Source organism: Mizuhopecten yessoensis, unplaced genomic scaffold (assembly GCF_002113885.1).
Source record: "Mizuhopecten yessoensis strain PY_sf001 unplaced genomic scaffold, ASM211388v2 scaffold10905, whole genome shotgun sequence".
Taxonomy (NCBI): Eukaryota; Metazoa; Mollusca; class Bivalvia; order Pectinida; family Pectinidae; genus Mizuhopecten; species Mizuhopecten yessoensis.
The window spans coordinates 376553-396016 of NW_018408780.1; the positions used below are offsets into that span (position 1 = coordinate 376553).

At 36.9% G+C, this 19464-nt stretch overlaps 1 protein-coding gene across 2 annotated transcripts in view; it reads left to right on the forward strand.

Annotated features, from left to right (window-relative positions):
- LOC110463424 (low-density lipoprotein receptor-related protein 4-like) overlaps positions 1 to 19208 on the forward strand; it is a 118731-nt gene extending 99523 nt beyond the window's left edge. For both annotated transcript variants that reach the window (XM_021518012.1, XM_021518013.1), the window contains exons 18-38: positions 330 to 517; positions 971 to 1172; positions 1689 to 1878; positions 2119 to 2250; positions 2525 to 2662; positions 3159 to 3417; positions 3947 to 4109; positions 4277 to 4499; positions 5081 to 5215; positions 5772 to 5949; positions 6655 to 6767; positions 7112 to 7217; positions 7860 to 7954; positions 8443 to 8591; positions 8809 to 8953; positions 9354 to 9467; positions 11592 to 11652; positions 12358 to 12440; positions 12675 to 12774; positions 13249 to 13402; positions 14030 to 19208. In XM_021518012.1, the coding sequence (XP_021373687.1) occupies positions 330 to 517; positions 971 to 1172; positions 1689 to 1878; positions 2119 to 2250; positions 2525 to 2662; positions 3159 to 3417; positions 3947 to 4109; positions 4277 to 4499; positions 5081 to 5215; positions 5772 to 5949; positions 6655 to 6767; positions 7112 to 7217; positions 7860 to 7954; positions 8443 to 8591; positions 8809 to 8953; positions 9354 to 9467; positions 11592 to 11652; positions 12358 to 12440; positions 12675 to 12774; positions 13249 to 13402; positions 14030 to 14233 (3132 nt within the window). In that variant the 3' untranslated portion in view covers positions 14234 to 19208. The remainder of the gene's footprint in view (positions 1 to 329; positions 518 to 970; positions 1173 to 1688; positions 1879 to 2118; positions 2251 to 2524; positions 2663 to 3158; positions 3418 to 3946; positions 4110 to 4276; positions 4500 to 5080; positions 5216 to 5771; positions 5950 to 6654; positions 6768 to 7111; positions 7218 to 7859; positions 7955 to 8442; positions 8592 to 8808; positions 8954 to 9353; positions 9468 to 11591; positions 11653 to 12357; positions 12441 to 12674; positions 12775 to 13248; positions 13403 to 14029) is intronic.
- The last annotated feature ends 256 nt before the right edge of the window (positions 19209 to 19464 follow it).

A 19464-nucleotide genomic window follows, 5' to 3' on the forward strand; every position in this document is an offset into this window, starting at 1 on the left:
AAAACAAACTGTTATACTCAAAACTAAACACAAGTCTGCGAAGAATAAACGTCGGTTTAAACAATAAACGGTGACTCGTCAAATATAAACTATAATCCAAAAAATACACACAAAAAGAGAACAACTAAACGATTTTTGAAAATTAAACGAAAAAATGAAAAAAATACACGGTAAGGGTCCACCAGTGCATGTAGCCCTAGTTTATATTAAATGTTGTCGGGCTATGATAAGCTGTTAATATTTTACACATAATATCAAAAAGAAAAAACAAATAGTAAATGACTGATAAGACGGTGACAAAATAATTTCTAATTTCTCACTCTGTGCAGGTGGTAGTTGGTAACTGCCTGGAGTTCCCCACTGGACTGGCTGTCGACTGGCTTGGCCGGAAGATGTACTGGACAGACTCAGAACTGGATGTCATTGAAGTGTCCAACCTCAATGGCACTGTCCGGAGTATCCTCATTTGGGAGCGTCTTGACCAACCTCGGGACATCATTGTTGACCCTAACAAAGGGTAGGTGTTTTAGAATTAAGTTTTAAAGAACAATTAAATATTTTGTAAGACATTTGCCATTGATGTAAGCATTAACAGTACTGTGACCTGTTCATTAATTTGCCAACTTTTTCAAAATTTCCATGATTAGGCATGCTAGGAATTAAAAGCATAAATAAATGTGTGTATGTAAAAACTTTCGAGTGGCATCTTTCGAGTTGTTCTTTCAGATGAAATCATCAGATCTTAGAAATAGGAATAGTTTAGAAAATTCATTAGTTGAAAATGCTCAATTTTGGGGTCCAAAGTTAGGGAGAGTTGGCAAGTATGCTGTTCATGATCAGTAAACTTGAGAAATGTTCATGATCAATGTTGATACACACACTTGTATATGGTGTGGTATGTATTGCAGAGATGCAAACTACTAGTAAAGTACATATTATTAGTACCCTAACATCACTACACTTTGTTCAGGTTTATGTACTGGACTGATTGGGGTAAGAATGCCAAAATAGAGAAGGCGGGCATGGACGGCAAAGGACGTCATGCTCTGATTAGCAGCAACCTGACATGGCCTAACGGTTTGGCTCTTGACCAGAAGAGAAACAGAATCTATTGGACAGATGCTGGTCGCAAAATGATTGAATCGGCCACGACGGAGGGACTGGAACGACAGGTTAGTTTACTAACATATTATTGGAACAAGATTTGAGTCAAATATCTTAAACCAATATTACAAAAGAACGCCACTTATTCAATTATTCCAACACCATCGATTATTCCTGATGTCTGTAGATCAAAAGACAAAAAAATCAAAATCTTACGACACCTGTAGGCTTTGTGTGATAAAGAAAAGCTCCATAAAGAAAAGCTGCACATTATCAATAATTGTTTGATAGTCAATGGCCCCATACCATACGATAATCAAATCAACAGTTGACAGTATTTGACAATTTGTGCAAGTTGTTTAGTTAATATCAAAATTATATAACTAACATAAGAGTTTTAACAGCACTATAAATATTGTTGATATTAGAGAATAATGGTTTGTTACTTCATTGTAGCTTAATTAACTTATTGCTGAGGCATGTTCATTTGACTAACATCTATTACATGGATACATGTATTTCAAAAGCCCAGTATGTTGTGTGTCAACGTCTCATTCAGCTGACTCATGTGCTCTGTTCTCTAGGTGATTATTGCTGTGGACTTACCACGTCCCTTTGGTCTAGCACTCCATAATAACCAGATTTACTGGACGGACTGGATTGATAAGGGCATCCACATGGCCAGCAAATTTGACGGGTCTGGACGCCAGACTCTCCGTAGTAACCTTGGACATGTCATGGATGTTCGTATGTTCCACAAACCCAAACAGAAACGTAAGTCGTGGCCACATGTAATTTTCACCCAGACACTTCATAGTAAAATTAAACATGTAATGGACATCCACATTTATCATGGAAATTATACTGAAATAGAACATTATTAACCAAAATTGATAGAAAAAAATAATTTGATACCTAGAGTGATAAATGGTGACCGGATTCCTGAGGCCTGTATAGTCCTACAAGCACTAGAATATGTTTGTATAATGCTGTTGGATTTTGTAATTTGGACAGGACAAACACCATGCCAGGTGAACAATGGAGGCTGCAGTCATCTTTGTCTGAACAACGCCGAGCCGCAGCGATACAGTTGTGCTTGTCCTACTGGTGTAGTAATGAAATCTGATGGAAAAACATGCGAAGATGGTAATTTCATACACTAAACTGGCATTGATTTCTTATATAAAAATTAAGCTCATCACATAGAGGTTCGTCCAGAATTGATTTTTGCAATCATACTTTCATTAATGTAACTTAATTGGCTATTGCTTCATCTTTTTTTAGATGTTTGATGTTAATTTCCCTTTTTTTCCATTGTATTCTAAAGTATTCAAATTATGGTACATGTAAAGATATTCAACTTTTTGTCATTCTGATATACAGTTATCATGACAAGTTATCTCCCTTGGATTTGTTACAGATATGACAAACTTCCTGATATTTGCACGCCGCACGGACATCAGGAAAATCTCTCTGGAAGTAGAATACTTCGCAGATGTCGTGATCCCACTTGGAGAACTGAGGAATGCCATCGCAGTAGATGTGGACTCAGTTCGAGGTACGTGACAAAATTCAAGTAATATTGGTATCTAATCACTGTCATGATAGGTACCAAGTCCTAGGCTCATGACAGTCTTCGACTAAATATCTGTCCTGAAAGTTGTTCTCAATCAGATGAAGAAATCCATGTTGACAATGTGTACACATGTACATGTGTGTTTAACATCACATTGTAAGTTAAACCTGAATATAATAATAGAAGTTATTCAAAATTAGACTTTTGAAGTCAAATTCTTTCCTGACCCCAGGACCAGTATTCAGGATTATGAAAGTCTCAGACTTCATTCTATCCTGACCCAGGGGCAGGATCCAGGATCATGATACAGACTTGGGTTAAAAATTCAAATGTTTATAAAATATTTCTCTAAAAAAAAAATCCAAATTTGATTAATATTTCAAACAGACAATTTAAAATTAATTTTATCTTTGTATCATTTGGTATAAAATCTTTCATGAAAATGAGACGTTATATTTTGACAAATTCCAAATTTAAGGAAAACTGTATTGGACGGACACAGTTCTGGACAAGGTCATGCGGGGCAACCTTGACGGGTCACAAGTTGAGGAAGTCATCCGAAATGGCCTTGACACACCAGATGGTCTGGCTGTGGACGAGGTGGGGGGCAAGATATACTGGACTGACACTGGCCTCAACAGGATCGAGGTTGCCGATATTGATGGTACAATGAGGAAAGTTCTGTTTTGGAGGAATATAGACAAGCCTCGGGCTATTACTCTCCACTACGATGCTGGGTAAGATGACAATTCAGCTATAAGCTTCCTTAAATGTGTCGTATGAAACCATTCTCAATATAGTACATACCATATTTTTAGCTCACCTGGCCCAAAGGGCCAAGTGAGCTTATGCTGTGGTGCGGCGTCCGTCCGGTGTCAATATTTTACTTTAAACAACTTCTTCTGAATAACCAAGAGGCCCAGGCTGATGGTATTTGGCCAGTAGCATGCTGGGATGAAGGGCTACCAAGTTTGTTTAAATGAATGACCTTGACCCATTTTCAAGGTCACAGGGGTCAAATATGTTAAAAACTTAAAACGACTTCTTCTCAATAACCAAAAGGCCCAGGGTACAAATATTGGGCCTGTAGCATGCTGGGATGAAGGGCTACCAAGTTTGTTCAAATATGCTATTTAGTCATCTGTGGTTTAAGAGGATGGGTTAATTATTACTATAATAATACATTTTGTTTGCTGAATCAGCATGGAAGAGCATTAAATGAGATCATTGCAAAAATAATTACATATTTATGTTTTCTCGGTTCAGATTCCTGTATTGGACAGACTGGGGTAAGAACCCTAAGATAGAAAGAGCAGATATGGATGGTCAGAACCGAGTGACTGTTGTCAAGGACAGACTGGGCTGGCCAAACGGACTGGTCATAGATAGACCAACTGCCAGGCTTATTTGGGCTGATGCCAGGATGGAAGTAAGCTTTCATTTTTATTTATTTATTTATTTATTTTTATTTTTTCTACCTTCATCTTAAAATAAACTGTATAGTCAAAATTTGTTATCATTAATACAGTAAAATATTTTCTAAACATTGGGCACCAGTTTCTTAAAATAGACTCCATATTACCTATTTCTGTTTAGGTGATCGAAAGTACAGATCTACATGGGCAGAATAGGAGAGTACTGGTATCCAAGATCAATCACCCATATGGACTGACCGTGTCTGGAAATCATCTTTACTGGACAGACTGGCTAAAGATGGCCATTTTCCAGGCAGACAAGGACAGTGGTCAGAACCAGACTATACGACGCAGGAACATGTCTGGCCTGATGGACATTCATGCTGTTCAGCTCAAGAGAGGAGGTAGGTTTTTTTTCACAGTGTAATGGAGCCGCTTGTATGTTGAGTGTGGGAGGTAGTATCATGATTAATTGTGTAAGGGTTGACCATTGTGTAATTTGGTGTGAGTAAGTTCTTGAGTACCGTGGGAATGTTATAATTATTAAATGTTGGCTATAGATCCACAACAAAAGTGAAAAAAGATATTTAATAGTACCATACACAATAATGGATTCTAAACAAACACCAGGACCATTACTGAAACCAGAGTCTAAAGTATGATATAACAGTCGGGACCCTTTTTAAACGCACACAGTCTTAATGCAAATTAAGTAGACCTGTCTATGTGTGGCTTAGTAGCTAACATTCCTATTATTTACATGCCTGTATTGTCATAAGTATATCCCTCATTAACCTCCGTCAACCTACTTATACTTAATTTTAGACTTTCCTGTTGAAATGTTTATACCGGTTATATGATTAAAAAAAATAACTTAGAAATATGAGCTAAGTTGAAATACAGCTTATTATTCATGGAAGTTAATTTTAATTTGTAACATCTTAATCATCTTATTTTAAATTCATAAACTTTTGACCTTGACTAGGTAATGGTGTGGTAAACAAGTGTGGGAAAAACAATGGTGGTTGTAGCCATCTGTGCCTCCCCAACCCCCGGGGATTCTCATGTGCCTGTCCCACAGGCCTGCTCATGATGGAGAATGGCAAAACATGTAATGCAAGTAAGTATCACAGGTAGAAAGGATCAACTTAAACAAAGATTATCCATAAACTGAACAATGTCATTTGTGGTGACCAGATAGCTTAAAAAACCAGAACCAGAAAAAAAATGAATAAAATGTAGTTGTGTGCTGGCCTGAATTACATTTATCACCAGTCTATGACTAGAGAGCTCAGTTAAATGAGTGCATTGATTCCAGGTTCGAATCCTGATCTAGCCATTGAATTGTTCCTGTCTTATACCCCTGTATCAAATGTATACTGGTATTGATACTCTTAAGTTGAAGTTATTTCTCTCAATAACGTAAATATGTCATTAAAGGATACATCTGCTACGTTACTGTGACTACTGTACGCTAAGGCATCGGTGCTTTCCAGGAGAATTTCATACTAAAAAAGATCAGTAAAATAACATGTTTTGAGAGGCAACTTCATTTGAATGGTGCACAAGATGACATTGCATCCATTTATAATCCAATAGTATTTCTGAAGTATATGATAATTAATGTCATTAATGTATGGAAGTATGTATACTTAACCTAATTGTGTATCTTACAGTGCCAAACAAGTATTTACTGTTTGCGAGTCGAGGGAGTATTCGACACATCTCCCTAGATACCACAGACTTGACAGATGTGTATCTTCCTATGAAGGATCTGCACAATGTGATCGCTTTGGATTACGATAAACATGACAGCAAGATGTACTACACAGATGTGCACCTGGACGTCATCAGGTAAAAAATACAAAACCTTCTGTCTATTAAAAGTCAATTAAACTAGTCTGTCTATTAAAGGACAATTAAAACTAGTCTGTCTATTAAAGGACCATTAAAACTAGTCTGTCTATTAAAGGACAATTAAAACTAGTAGATCTACTAAAGGACAATTAAAACTAGCCTGTCTATTAAAGGACAATTAAAACTAGCCTGTCTATTTAAGGACAATTAAAACTAGTCTGTCTTTTAAAGGACAATTAAAACTAGTCTATATATTAAAGGACAATTAAAACTAGTCTATATATATATATTAAAGGGCAATTTATAAAACTAGTCTATATATTAAAGGACAATTAAAACTAGTCTGTCTATTAAAGGACAATTAAAACTAGTCATTAACATTACTTTATTTTTCACATTTAGTTAAAAGTTGATTGTGTTATTTTGGAAAACATGTAGTTTGGTTTGGTTTGGTTTAGTATTGTTTAACGTCCTATCAACAGCTATGGTCATTTAAGGACGGCCTCCCCTGTGTGCAAGATGCATGCGTGTAGTGTATGCGTGTGTGTTTTGGGAGGCTGCGATATGTTCGTGTTTGTCTTCTTGTGATAGCGTGGAACTGATGCCAACTTTATAGTGCTACCTTACTGAAACATACTGCTGAAGACTCCCAGCAGGACAATCTTGTATCATATTGTCATACCCTACTTGTGACTGTTACAGGCGTTCTAACTTAGATGGTACAGAGTCAGAGACCATTGTATCCAAAAATTTAGAAACAACGGATGGACTAGCTGTTGATTGGATTGGCCGCAATCTTTTCTGGACAGATACAGGTAAAAATCAGAACAGGTGACTCACAAAGATTTAAGGTATTTGTAAGCTTGTTTGTGAATAAAAAAATGTATGTGAAGAAGATCAACTCTACTTATAAATTAAATGTGACAATATATCAATGGCGACTCCTATACTATATGTTTTCCTGAGATACAGGTATGGTGATAATCTTTACTTGTAAATGATTTAACACTATATAGTATCCCGTGAAATGAATGTAATTTGAATGCAGTAGGCTATCAGTGTTGACTTAAGTATGACGTCAATGTTTACGACATTATGGAATCACTGTAGATTTCACTGGTTTCCCTCTCACACTTGATATCAACACTGCTAATTACAGGGAGGGATGTTATAGAGGTGGCTTGGCTCGACGGTACCTACAGAAAAAAACTGATCTACAAAAATCTGGATGAGCCTCGTGCTATAGCACTGTTCCCCAGTAAAGGGTAAGATTTATAAAACAACCTCCACCACAACAAAAAGTCTATCTGAATATATTGATTTATTACACAGGTTCATGTTACATGTTTAACCCCTTCACCCGTATATAACTTCAGTAGACTCTACCATTCATTGATCTGGATAAGTCCATCATGGTCTACAGTGGTGAAAGGGTTATTTTTATTAAGTTCAGGTTCTCTGATTGTAACCATTATACTGTATTTTAACTGTGTATTCCACTTTTTAAAATACAGAATTTTATAAGTCTTTCCTAATTTTTACTCATTCCAGGAAAAGTTAAAAGAAAGTAATTTACAATTACATTTAACTTTAACTTAAATTTATTACCCCTTTTACAATTGCAGTGTACTATGTAATATCACCAAAACATATAGCTTTTCTTTTATACATTTTCTATGTAGATGTCCAGTTTTTACTAGTTTTAGGTTATTTAGATATTATTGATTTGTTTATGTTTTCTCCAAGACATCTTGGTGAGCATGACATTATGAGGTGCAGTGCATATGGCTTGTACTATTTTATTATGTATTATAATTACTGTTTTTGGAAATCTCAAAATACCATGCCATGATAATGATGGAATAAAGTTTAGGTCTATATGACATGGAGTACTTTTCTTGTGACAGGCTGATCTATTGGACTGACTGGGGAGCTGAACCTAAGATAGAGAAGGCTTTCATGGACGGTACCAATCGCTCCGTTATCATACGATCCAGTCTAGGTAATTATTCATTTTCAACTGTCTGTCTTGAAACAAGAAAACCAGGGCTGTTTTTGTTCAAACGGTTGAACCGGTTGGACCAAAGTTGTTTGTTTATTAAATAAGGTCTGACCTTGTAATCTGATGCTGCTTTCAGGCGAGCCTTGACAAAGCCTTGCAAGGCCTGCATAAACATTTGCAGGTCCGCCAGGATTTATATCCGAAAATGTTAATTTAAAGATGGACAAACCGGTTGTTCCGCATAAACGAACAGGCCCTAGCTAGCTCTTCTATGCATCATGTAATGGGCCTTTCACAGTGTAACACTTTATGTTTGATTGTCTTGATTTACAGCTTATTTGTCAATAGTACCATCAAGTTAACTATATTTGTGACTCCTTAAGTCAATGTTTATACCATTTAAAATTCTCAACGGAGACTGTCTTGTAATGCCATCTGTTGTCGAATTGTACTGCCAACAGTTAATCTAGAATTGTGTCTGGTTGCAGGCTTCCCCAATGGTTTGTCTATTGACTATTCTGCTAACCGACTGTACTGGGTGGACGCCAAACTTGACAAAATAGAGACTTCAGACCTCGCAGGGGGAAATAGAGTGACCCTCATACAGCACATCTCTCATCCTTTTGGGCTTGTGGTGGTGAGTAATAATCCTTTTGTATCTTTGATAAAACCATATTTTATATTCCAGATTTGGAAAAAATGTACTGTTAATGTTCCTTCCTTTCTTCACTTGTAACGTTAGTATATCTCTGATGTTCAGGTATTTGTATGGACAAGTAGCCATTTGGTAAATGTCTCAATAGTATAATAACTATATATATACAAATTTATTTCATTTTTGTATCGTTTATCAGTATGGTGATCACATATACTGGACCGACTGGCAAACCGAGCTGATCGAAAAAGCCAGCAAATACACCGGCAAGAACCGTGAGGTCATACAACAGAGTCTGGAGGGCCTCATGGATATAGAGGTGGTGGCAGACGACAGACAGACAGGTATGTGGGTAGGACAAGTGCTGGGTGAGGAATATAATGTGCAAAAATTAAAACAGACAAAATCCACCAGTAACACCGTGTATCAGTAATTTAGCATGAAGAAATTCTACCCTTAGCTTTAACATACCATAGGAAATCAAAGAATTGCTTTTTATTGAAATGACATTCCATTAATGTGTTGTGTGTATGAAAAGGAGTCCTAGAGGACTACAGATATTGTGTAATGATTCTTTTGCATGACAATAATTGATATTGCAGCAAAATTATGACTATATCATAATTTCCGAAAGAAATTTAATGAAAATTTGCTGGGGTATATATAAATTTCTTGTTCAAGTATATTTTGTTTGTAAATATGAATCTGATGCTTTCTGGATAATCAGCATCGATATGTTTACAGGTGAGAATGGTTGTTCCGACAACAATGGTGGATGTACACACCTGTGTCTGGCCAACCCGTATGGGTACACCTGTGCTTGTCCGGATAAAAAGGGCAGCATCGCCTGTCTAATGTGTAAGTAATTTTCATTTTATCAAAAAAAAAAAAAAAATGTAGTGTCAATATTTCAATTTTTATAAAATTTAGTAAACATTTTAAGGTAATTCATAGAGCAGATATTTCATTATATCGATTTAAGACTAACTTCTGCATAACTAACGCATATCTTCTGGTGCTGTGGATGAATGTATAGGTACAGTAGTACCAGGGGTACATATCTGACCGCCTCGGAGTCTGGGGATGAATGTATAGGTAGTACCAGGGGTACATATCTGACTGCCTCGGAAGCTGGGGATGAATGTATAGGTAGTACCAGGGGTACATATCTGACCGCCTCGGAAGCTGGGGATGAATGTATAGGTAGTACCAGGGGTACATATCTGACTGCCTCGGAAGCTGGGGATGAGTGTTTAGGTACAGTAGTACCAGAGGTACATATCTGACCGCCTCGGAGGCTGGGGATGAATGTATAGGTAGTACCAGGGGTACATATCTGACTGCCTCGGAAGCTGGGGATGAGTGTTTAGATACAGTAGTACCAGAGGTACATATCTGACCGCCTCGGAGGCTGGGGATGAATGTATAGGTAGTACCAGGGGTACATATCTGACTGCCTCGGAAGCTGGGGATGAGTGTTTAGGTACAGTAGTACCAGAGGTACATATCTGACCGCCTCGGAGGCTGGGGATGAATGTATAGGTAGTACCAGGGGTACATATCTGACTGCCTCGGAAGCTGGGGATGAGTGTTTAGATACAGTAGTACCAGAGGTACATATCTGACCGCCTCGGAGGCTGGGGATGAATGTATAGGTAGTACCAGGGGTACATATCTGACTGCCTCGGAAGCTGGGGATGAGTGTTTAGGTACAGTAGTACCAGAGGTACATATCTGACCGCCTCGGAGGCTGGGAATGAATGTATAGGTAGTACCAGGGGTACATATCTGACTGCCTCGGAAGCTGGGGATGAGTGTTTAGGTACAGTAGTACCAGAGGTACATATCTGACCGCCTCGGAGGCTGGGAATGAATGTATAGGTAGTACCAGGGGTACATATCTGACTGCCTCGGAAGCTGGGGATGAATGTATAGGTAGTACCAGGGGTACATATCTGACTGCCTCGGAAGCTGGGGATGAATGTATAGGTAGTACCAGGGGTACATATCTGACTGCCTCGGAAGCTGGGGATGAATGTATAGGTAGTACCAGGGGTACATATCTGACTGCCTCGGAAGCTGGGGATGAATGTATAGGTAGTACCAGGGGTACATATCTGACTGCCTCGGAAGCTGGGGATGAATGTATAGGTAGTACCAGGGGTACATATCTGACTGCCTCGGAAGCTGGGGATGAATGTATAGGTAGTACCAGGGGTACATATCTGACTGCCTCGGAAGCTGGGGATGAATGTATAGGTAGTACCAGGGGTACATATCTGACTGCCTTTGAAGCTGGGGATGAATGTATAGGTAGTACCAGGGGTACATATCTGACTGCCTCGGAGGCTGGGGATGAATGTGTAGGTAGTACCAGGGGTACATATCTGACTGCCTTGGAAGCTGGGGATGAGTGTATAGGTAGTACCAGGGGTACATATCTGACTGCCTCGGAAGCTGGGGATGAATGTATAGGTAGTACCAGGGGTACATATCTGACCCCCTCAGAAGCTGAGGAAGAGTGTATAGGTACAGTAGTACCAGAGGTACATATCTGATCGCCTCGGAGGCTGGGGATGAATGTATAGGTAGTACCAGGGGTACATATCTGACCGCCTCGGAAGCTGGGGATGAGTGTATAGGTAGTACCAGCGATACATATCTGACCGCCTCGGAAGCTGGGGAGAGGTTATCTGTTCATCTATTTGGATATTTAGCTGAAAAGGATGATTCTTCTTGTACATTTTTCAAATTTCTGTTTTAATTTTGTGACTGTTTAAACTTTCAGTATTGTAATTGAAAAAAGATTTGTATAAAGCTCCGTTATATTATCATTACCCAGGGCCCTTTTCACTGTAGCTTGGTATGATAGTTCATTGTAAAACACAAAGTACTAAAATGGCAATGCAATGGACTGCATGTGGTAGGGAAACTTTTTTGTATTTAGCCATTATAATACTTTACTGGTTTAACTGGTTACAGATCCCGTCAACATCCATGTCAAGCCAGATACAGATCCTCACGTTACCAAGCCGCCTGCAGAGTGAGTACAGTCCGTGTATACATTGTTACTGGCTTGAAACTTTAATTAACTTTGTTGTTAGTGGTATTTGATATAAATGATATACTCTCTAGATAAATAATCAGTGTTTGTTAGACATGGCTAACATGTTGTGATCAGTGTTTGTTAGACATGGCTAACATGTTGTGATCAGTGTTTTGAAGTGTCCGTTAATTCCCGGTAAATTTCAATGTATTCTTATCTATTATTCTCAAATAAAAGTATTGCCCAAATGACTTAGAGTGTGAAGATTTCTATTGTGGCAGAGTGTGAAGATTTCTATTGTGGCAATTTTCATTTTATTTTATTTGGTGGAATCGTTTTGGTCTCATCTGACAAAACGGGTAAAGCAGGGTTTTTTATTCTGTCAAGCTTAGAAAAACTCGATTTGGTTTACCTCTTACCATTACCTGTCTGTGTATATCAGGTTTAGTGATACCATCGTCAGTAACAGTATTATGATTGTAACAGAGGTCATAATTTGTTCAATGCCTCCACTAGGAGTTGAACCGGGGACCCCTGGCTTACTAGTCTTACGCTCTACCGAATGAGCTGAAGAGATTTCTCTCTAGCCAAGTCGGTAGGAAGCCGCTTGAAGCGGCTAGTATTTTACTAGGGTGACATAGTTTATAATGGAAAACACAATTGTTGGAAATAAACCTGTTAAACATTGTCGTGTTTTGACAGGTCCTGCTCTGACGATGATGTCACGCGTGGTCTGTGTGATCATGATCATAAGCAGACACCTTTAGAGACAGCAACAAGTCCAGGTAAGCGTCACATTTTACTGTGAGGATCCCTGTTACAGATTCCTTATCTGGTTATAATGGGTACATTAACTGTTGGTCACTGACACTTTGTCAGATAATTAATGGTTCTGTAATGATTTACGAGAGACACAGTCACAATGAACAAATAATTCAGACATAGAAGAATGTTAAAATGATGTTAAAATGATTTTAAATGAAAAGATGACATGATAATGATCTTGTGTTGACTGGTAGCTGTTTCAGTGTCCAGTATATGGGTGATTCTGGTGGTGGGTGTGGTCATTGTCCTAGTGGCCATAATGGTCATCGTGGTGGCTGGTCACATCTACAAAAGGTAGGTATAACCGGGATGTGTGCACCAATCAAATGATAAGTAATGCCGACCTGTTAACAGAACCAAAAAATCACAGATTGATTGTTGTCTGTTCTTCATATCATGACCTATGTGAGATTTTAATATACATTTGATATGTGCTAAAGAAGTTTGGTGTTGTCTTATAAAATTCTTATATAAGTGATCTCTCGAATTTTATGTTTTCACACACATTTTCTATACATGAATCTGACACAAATTTGACAAATGATTAACTTCTCTAATGAAAAAATACTATTTAGTTTCAGTAGGTTTTGATACATTTGCTCAGTTTTCCAATGTATCACTCTTTTCAATCACCTTCACACTTGCTATTCGCATACCAAATCTGAAATTAAAACAAAAATGTATTAGGTATTTAACACGTTAAAATGTGTAAATATATCTTACAGCCCTTGGCTTTGAAGACTAATGTGTACATTTCCTTTATTTCAGACGTAAAAGACGGGCTTACAATGTTGATAATGGGGAATTTTTGGCACTCAACTTTGCCAACCCAACGTATCAAAAGACGAGTACAGAGACCATCAACTCTGTGTCATCTACTTCCTCCCGGCTGTGGAGAATCTTTCGCTTTAATAAACATCGTGTAAGTATGCTGTATGGTATATCTGATTTTAATGGCAGAACAGAAAAGATAAAGATCAATATTGCAGTACAATGGGTCGATATTGGTCTCGATGATGTACCCTAAGCAAAAGTCTGAGAAAAATGAAGAGCCCCAATTCTGCAGGGACCCAAACCTGGTCACCTGATACAGTCATACATTGGTATACCGTGACTGATCGCTTCTTTCCTTCACCCTACACAGTTTGTGTAAGTGTGAAGTGATCATACAGGTGCTATATAAAAGAAATATATCTTTCTGGATTCTGAGTAAATCACTGCTTTTAGTCTTTTTGTACAACTTTGTTAAGTGGGAGTAGATTAACTATTTTAAACACTCTGTTAATCTGTGTCAGTATAGTGCTTCAATTCAGTAAAAGGACAAAGTTATTCTGTGTCTTTATAGTGCTTTAATTCAGTAAAAGAACAAAATTAATCTGTGTCTGTATAGTGCTTTAATTCAGTAAATAAAAAACGAACTGAAAACAGAGCCATTGTAACTTTTGATAATTATGGTGTTAAAAAAACAATTCCACTTCAATAAATCTTGACCTATTTTTTCATTGTTCTTGCACAACTGTACTTATGAATGTCACATTTTTTGTTTCAGGATCAGGTTCAGTTTTTGGAATCATCACATGAAAATGGACTAAATAATTCTGAGACGTGTATTTTAGTTCGTCACAGAGAGGGTGGTGGTCACGTATCACAACCCATGGCCATGTCGGTCAACAGAAGCTTATTTAAAGCTAAATCTTCCAATCAGTGCAAAGAACAGAAAGCAAATGTTCCCTATCTCCCAGTGGACACGTGAGAAAAGTAGCACCATGCGGCATCAGGCTCGTGTGGTGCGGACACAAATACAGGACAATTCAGGGTCCTCTCAGGGCCTGTCAGCAAAGAGCATTTATATCATTTGATGTGCTCTTTCAGGGCCAGAAATGTAAACCATGTGATGACATATATGGATTACGGGTTCTTTCAGGCTCAGACGATACACTCTGTGATGTGGGCACCCATGGGTTAAGGGATCTTTTACGGCCAGACAAATATAACTATGTGATGTTGGCACCCTTTTATTAAGGAACCCCTCATGGCCAGACAAATGAACTGTTTGATGCGGGCACCCATGAGTCAAGGATCTTTCACGGCCTGACAAATATAACTATGTGATGTTGGCACCCTTTTATTAAGGAACCCCTCATGGCCAGACAAATGAACTGTTTGATGAGGGCACCCATGAGTTAAGGGATCTTTCACGGCCAGACAAATATAACCATGTAATGTTGGCACCCGGCCTTTTATTAAGGAATCCCTCAGGGCCAGACAAATGAACTGTTTTATGTACGTATGCGCCCATGGATTAAGGGATCTATAGGCTTAGACCAATAAACCAAGCGATGCTGGCACCCATGGATTAAGGGATCTCTCCAGACCAGAAAAGTGTTAATGTTGGGATCGACAGCATGGTATATTGGTTGTTAAACTTCTCGATTATAGACATAAAAAATCTAACTTAATAAATCTTTTCAACAAGTAAACCATGAGAGAAAAGCATTTCGAATTTTCATCATAATCTATTAAAGCCATATTTATTATTCACGACCAAGTGACCAGTCTTCTATAACAGCTATAAAAGGTCAGAAATAATGTACAGTGTTATATATAATAACAACATATGTACAGTTCCCTATAAATGGCATGATCACTTTGTGGTAATATGTAAGGGATGTGTGTGTGTTGTACAATGTGTATATGGAGTCGGAGGATTATTGAATGAATGATCCGTTTCAATGGTAAAATCATTAAAGGTTGTCCTTAAACAGGTGCTTATCACTGATAGCCAACTACACTCGTGTTTTATCGCTTTCTCTTTGTCAAATGACGATATTAAAGGATTGTGACGTGAATACCGACATACAGGTTAATGTTATGTCACAGGTATTATGAGATCATCTTGACATCTTCAATTCAGGTTATTATTAACTACTTATTTATGCATTACTATGTCAGTCAACCAAGTGGTGCATCTAAATCTGTCATGTGACCATTTAATTGGTCATGTGATCATGTTATATTACTGTCATGTGATTTCACTGGTCCATAAACATGTATCGTGGTACTATAAACTAACATTTCGAAACAAGTTAAAAAAGGATAATGGATGTGACATCATTTAGTTAGGAAGAAAAAATGATTTGAGATATATAAAATAATTTAAATCATCTATTATTTGAAACCCTGATTACAGTACAAAGGTTTTAGTGCAGTTAAATTTCATGCAGCTTGAAACCTGGTGATATCCAGTTGTTGCATGACCCAAGTGATTCATTTAAAGGGCAAGATGATGTGTGTTCATGTTGTCTAAATTTCCTTGTGGCAGCTTTGATTTCATTGACTAATTTTGTATTGAAATTAGCCAATTAAATCCTGCAAATGTTGTGTATTAAAATGAATATTTAAATGAACTATGTCTTAATTAAAACTTATTGTTAAATTGTGCATTTTACTTGTGTTAAGTCCAGGTGACCTTGTTTAAAGCAGGGAGTGGTAACACGAAAAAGTCTTAATTGTATTCTTAAGGATCCCAGTACCAAAAACTGTACCTAGAAAACCATATGTTACAGGACGAAATAACAAAGTTCAACCAACCACAGTGGACAGAGTGTATAAATTAAGGGGTGCCAGACAAAGATTCCAACCCTTGACTTCAGGTTGATGTACAGTACTATCGCTCTGACCGTTTGTGCTACTTAGTCGACGGAAGAGCCATTGTCCAGCTGTGCTACAGTTGTTGCCATAACAGAAGTTAGGGGAGGTCACTGTCCATAACCCTTTCACCCCTATGTAACTTTAGTAGAATCTACCATGCATTGATCTGGATGAGTCCATTATGGTCTGCAGTGGTGAAAGGGTTAAGGGGAAAGGTATGTTTCTCCTCTTATGACTCCTATCAGTAACATCTAAACAGGGAATAGACTTAATACCAAGCCTGGGTTGATTATTAGTAAAAATATCTCATTTTTTTACATTAATGAACTATTTATTATCAAGTGATATTTGTTCAGAAAACAGTTATAACATTATTGTTCTAACATATAACATTTTTATTGCAAATGTACATAAACATAAATATTTCATCATCCAATACACAGGAATACATTGTTTCTGAAATACAAGATATAGACTAAAGGCAAGTGATTTGCTGGTCACATAGTACATGTACATAAGGGAGGGTTTGTATACTTCCAGTGATAATTAACGTTCATCATTAATAAGCTGTAATTTTGTATGGATATGGATGAAACTTTACAGCCATCAAGAAACGGGTATCAACTGACATTTGGGTTACAGCCAATTATTGTTACATCAAATTATTGATGGTTAGTGGAAATATACATATACTTACCCAATGATGTGACAGACATGTACGTATGTTATACCTGGTCAAATCTGGAAAGAAGAGTATCTTGTAACCATTGTATGTAGAAAGCTGATACCAACTGCTATCAACATAATTTGCCACCCCACTAACCACCAATGAATGTCAATTAAGTTCCCTTTTTCCTTGATAATTCCATTATGGCGCTTTCTTGGCTTGTTGTCAAACTCCTTCATAATGCTGAAATGTCACTGGACAAATGTTTACAGTGCAACACAGTGTTACTCTATTTCTTATGAAACTTCCCTGAAATAACAATATTTATGAAAAAAATCTTAACACTCTTTTGGGTCAAATGAAACTATTTAAGAACATTAAAATGTGAAAAAGTGTTTAATTTTCCATAAATAGTTTCTAAACCATTGGAATAAGTTTTAAAATGGTTCCATCAGACACTTATTGCACTAAAGAAGATTTATTGATCCAGTCATGTATTTTAAATGCATGCACTATATATAGATAAGATACAAATTCACACACACAGAACGTTTGCTGCCAAAATCTATAATTTTAAACTCAGGTACTTCAAACTGCATTATCTTTTAATTTGTAAATTCCAATTAAGGAACATTTCGCCTTTAATTAAAATGTTTTTCAGTCACTGGACAGCTTATTCTAATTGATATGTTGAATAGTCTATTTATTGCTTATGTTTTTCATGACTTTTAAGTTGTCTGCAAGAATGATTCTGAATGAATACAGTTATTTTGTGGATGTTTTTCATTTTTCACATTAGATATTGTATTTATTATACAGAAGGTATAGGATTTTACTACCATTAACTGAAACTTTTATCAATACATTTACATGTTGTTAATTATGTATTTTTTAAAAAGTAAAAATTATCATGACAGACAGTTTTAAATTTTATTCCTATTTCTCTTTTTGGTGTTTTTGAGGATATTTAGTTCAATGCTGGCTGTGGTTTACCATGGTATTTTCATTACAATTTTTAGTGCAATAGTGATCTTTTTGACTGGTAATGATAAAAACAAATAATTGTTCTTTGATTTTTGTAGATGTGTTAGTGGATAGCTGTAGGGTCATCGCAACTATTTCATTTTATCGTCAATGCATCAGGGTCATGTGATCATAGCATCAGTGTCATGTGATCATAGCATCAGTGTCATGTGATCAAAACATCAGTGTCATGTGATCATAACATCAGTGTCATGTGATCATGACATCAGTGTCATGTGATCATAACATCAGTGTCATGCGATCATAGCATCAGTGTCATGTGATCATGACACCATGGTCATGTGCTCATAGCATCAGTGTCATGAAATCATAACATCAGTGTCATGGGATCATGACATCAGTGTCATGTGATCATGACATCAGTGCCAAGTGATCATAGCATCAGTGTCATGTGATCATAGCATCAGGGTCATGTGATCATAGCATCAGTGTCAAGTCATCAAAACATCAGTGTCATGTGATCATAACATCAGTGTCATGTGATCATAACTTCAGTGTCATGTGATCATGACATCAGTGTCAAGTGGTCACACCTTCATTGCAAGGCGATTAATTTTTTATTCTTTTTATTTATAATAGATATTGGAATACATTTACCATTTGATATTAAGTGACAAATTGGGTTTAGTGAGACTACAATAGCCTGATGGCTATTAAATGTAGTATGTACATTTTGAATAAGAATACTTCGTGCACTCAAAAATCATGTTTACAGTCCACAACCCATCTCTATAGGGAATATTTGTCAACCCTTCGTATTTGTATTTAATTAGCTCATAATGACAGAACTCCTAAATACTAAATTATTGGTCTAGAATAAACAAAAAATATTGCATCTTGTCATATTTTTTGTTTAAAAGTTTGACTATAATTGTTATTACATATTGATATTGTATTCAAACGTGCCATTATTATTCCTTTTTTTTGAGTGTCTATTGTTTACATTATTATGCCTGTTAGGACATTGTAACTGAATGACTGGTTTGCAAGTTCTTATGCCTCATACTTTTACATTATACAGTGAAACTTACATTTTATTAGTTTATTCAGTTGATGCAGTGTTGTATTGATAAAAGGAAACCTTTTATTTCACTTTTTGGCTCCCTTGCACATTTTTTCTCAAATTTGTTTTATGAATTGCGTCAGCAAGAAGAGTTAAAGATGTACAAGTTTCTGCATTTTCACTGATTCTTAGGTATGTATAAAACTTGATAAGGCCATACAATATATATATATGTCAGCATTTCTTTGGCGTGCGATCTGCAGGGAAGGTCAAGGTTAGATACTGTTGATCCAATGTCAGAGTGATACGCCCCAGTGACTTTGTACATACTCTGTGATTATTAAATTTGTAATGAAGACAGAATCTGTGTATGTTTTATTTGTTTTTCTTGCATGTGACTATATAGCTACACACAAAAGTATTTGTATGTAGGACTGTATATCTTGATAATGATTGATAAAGGTTTACCTCGGACAGGTATACATAGAAAACATATATATATAGTCAGTAGAAAGGGGTAAAATTTAGAACCAGTCCTTTTTCCAAACCCTTATATACAGGAAAGAATGGATATGTGACTTGCATGTAAGGTATTGCTGTTAAAGTGCATATCTGTGTG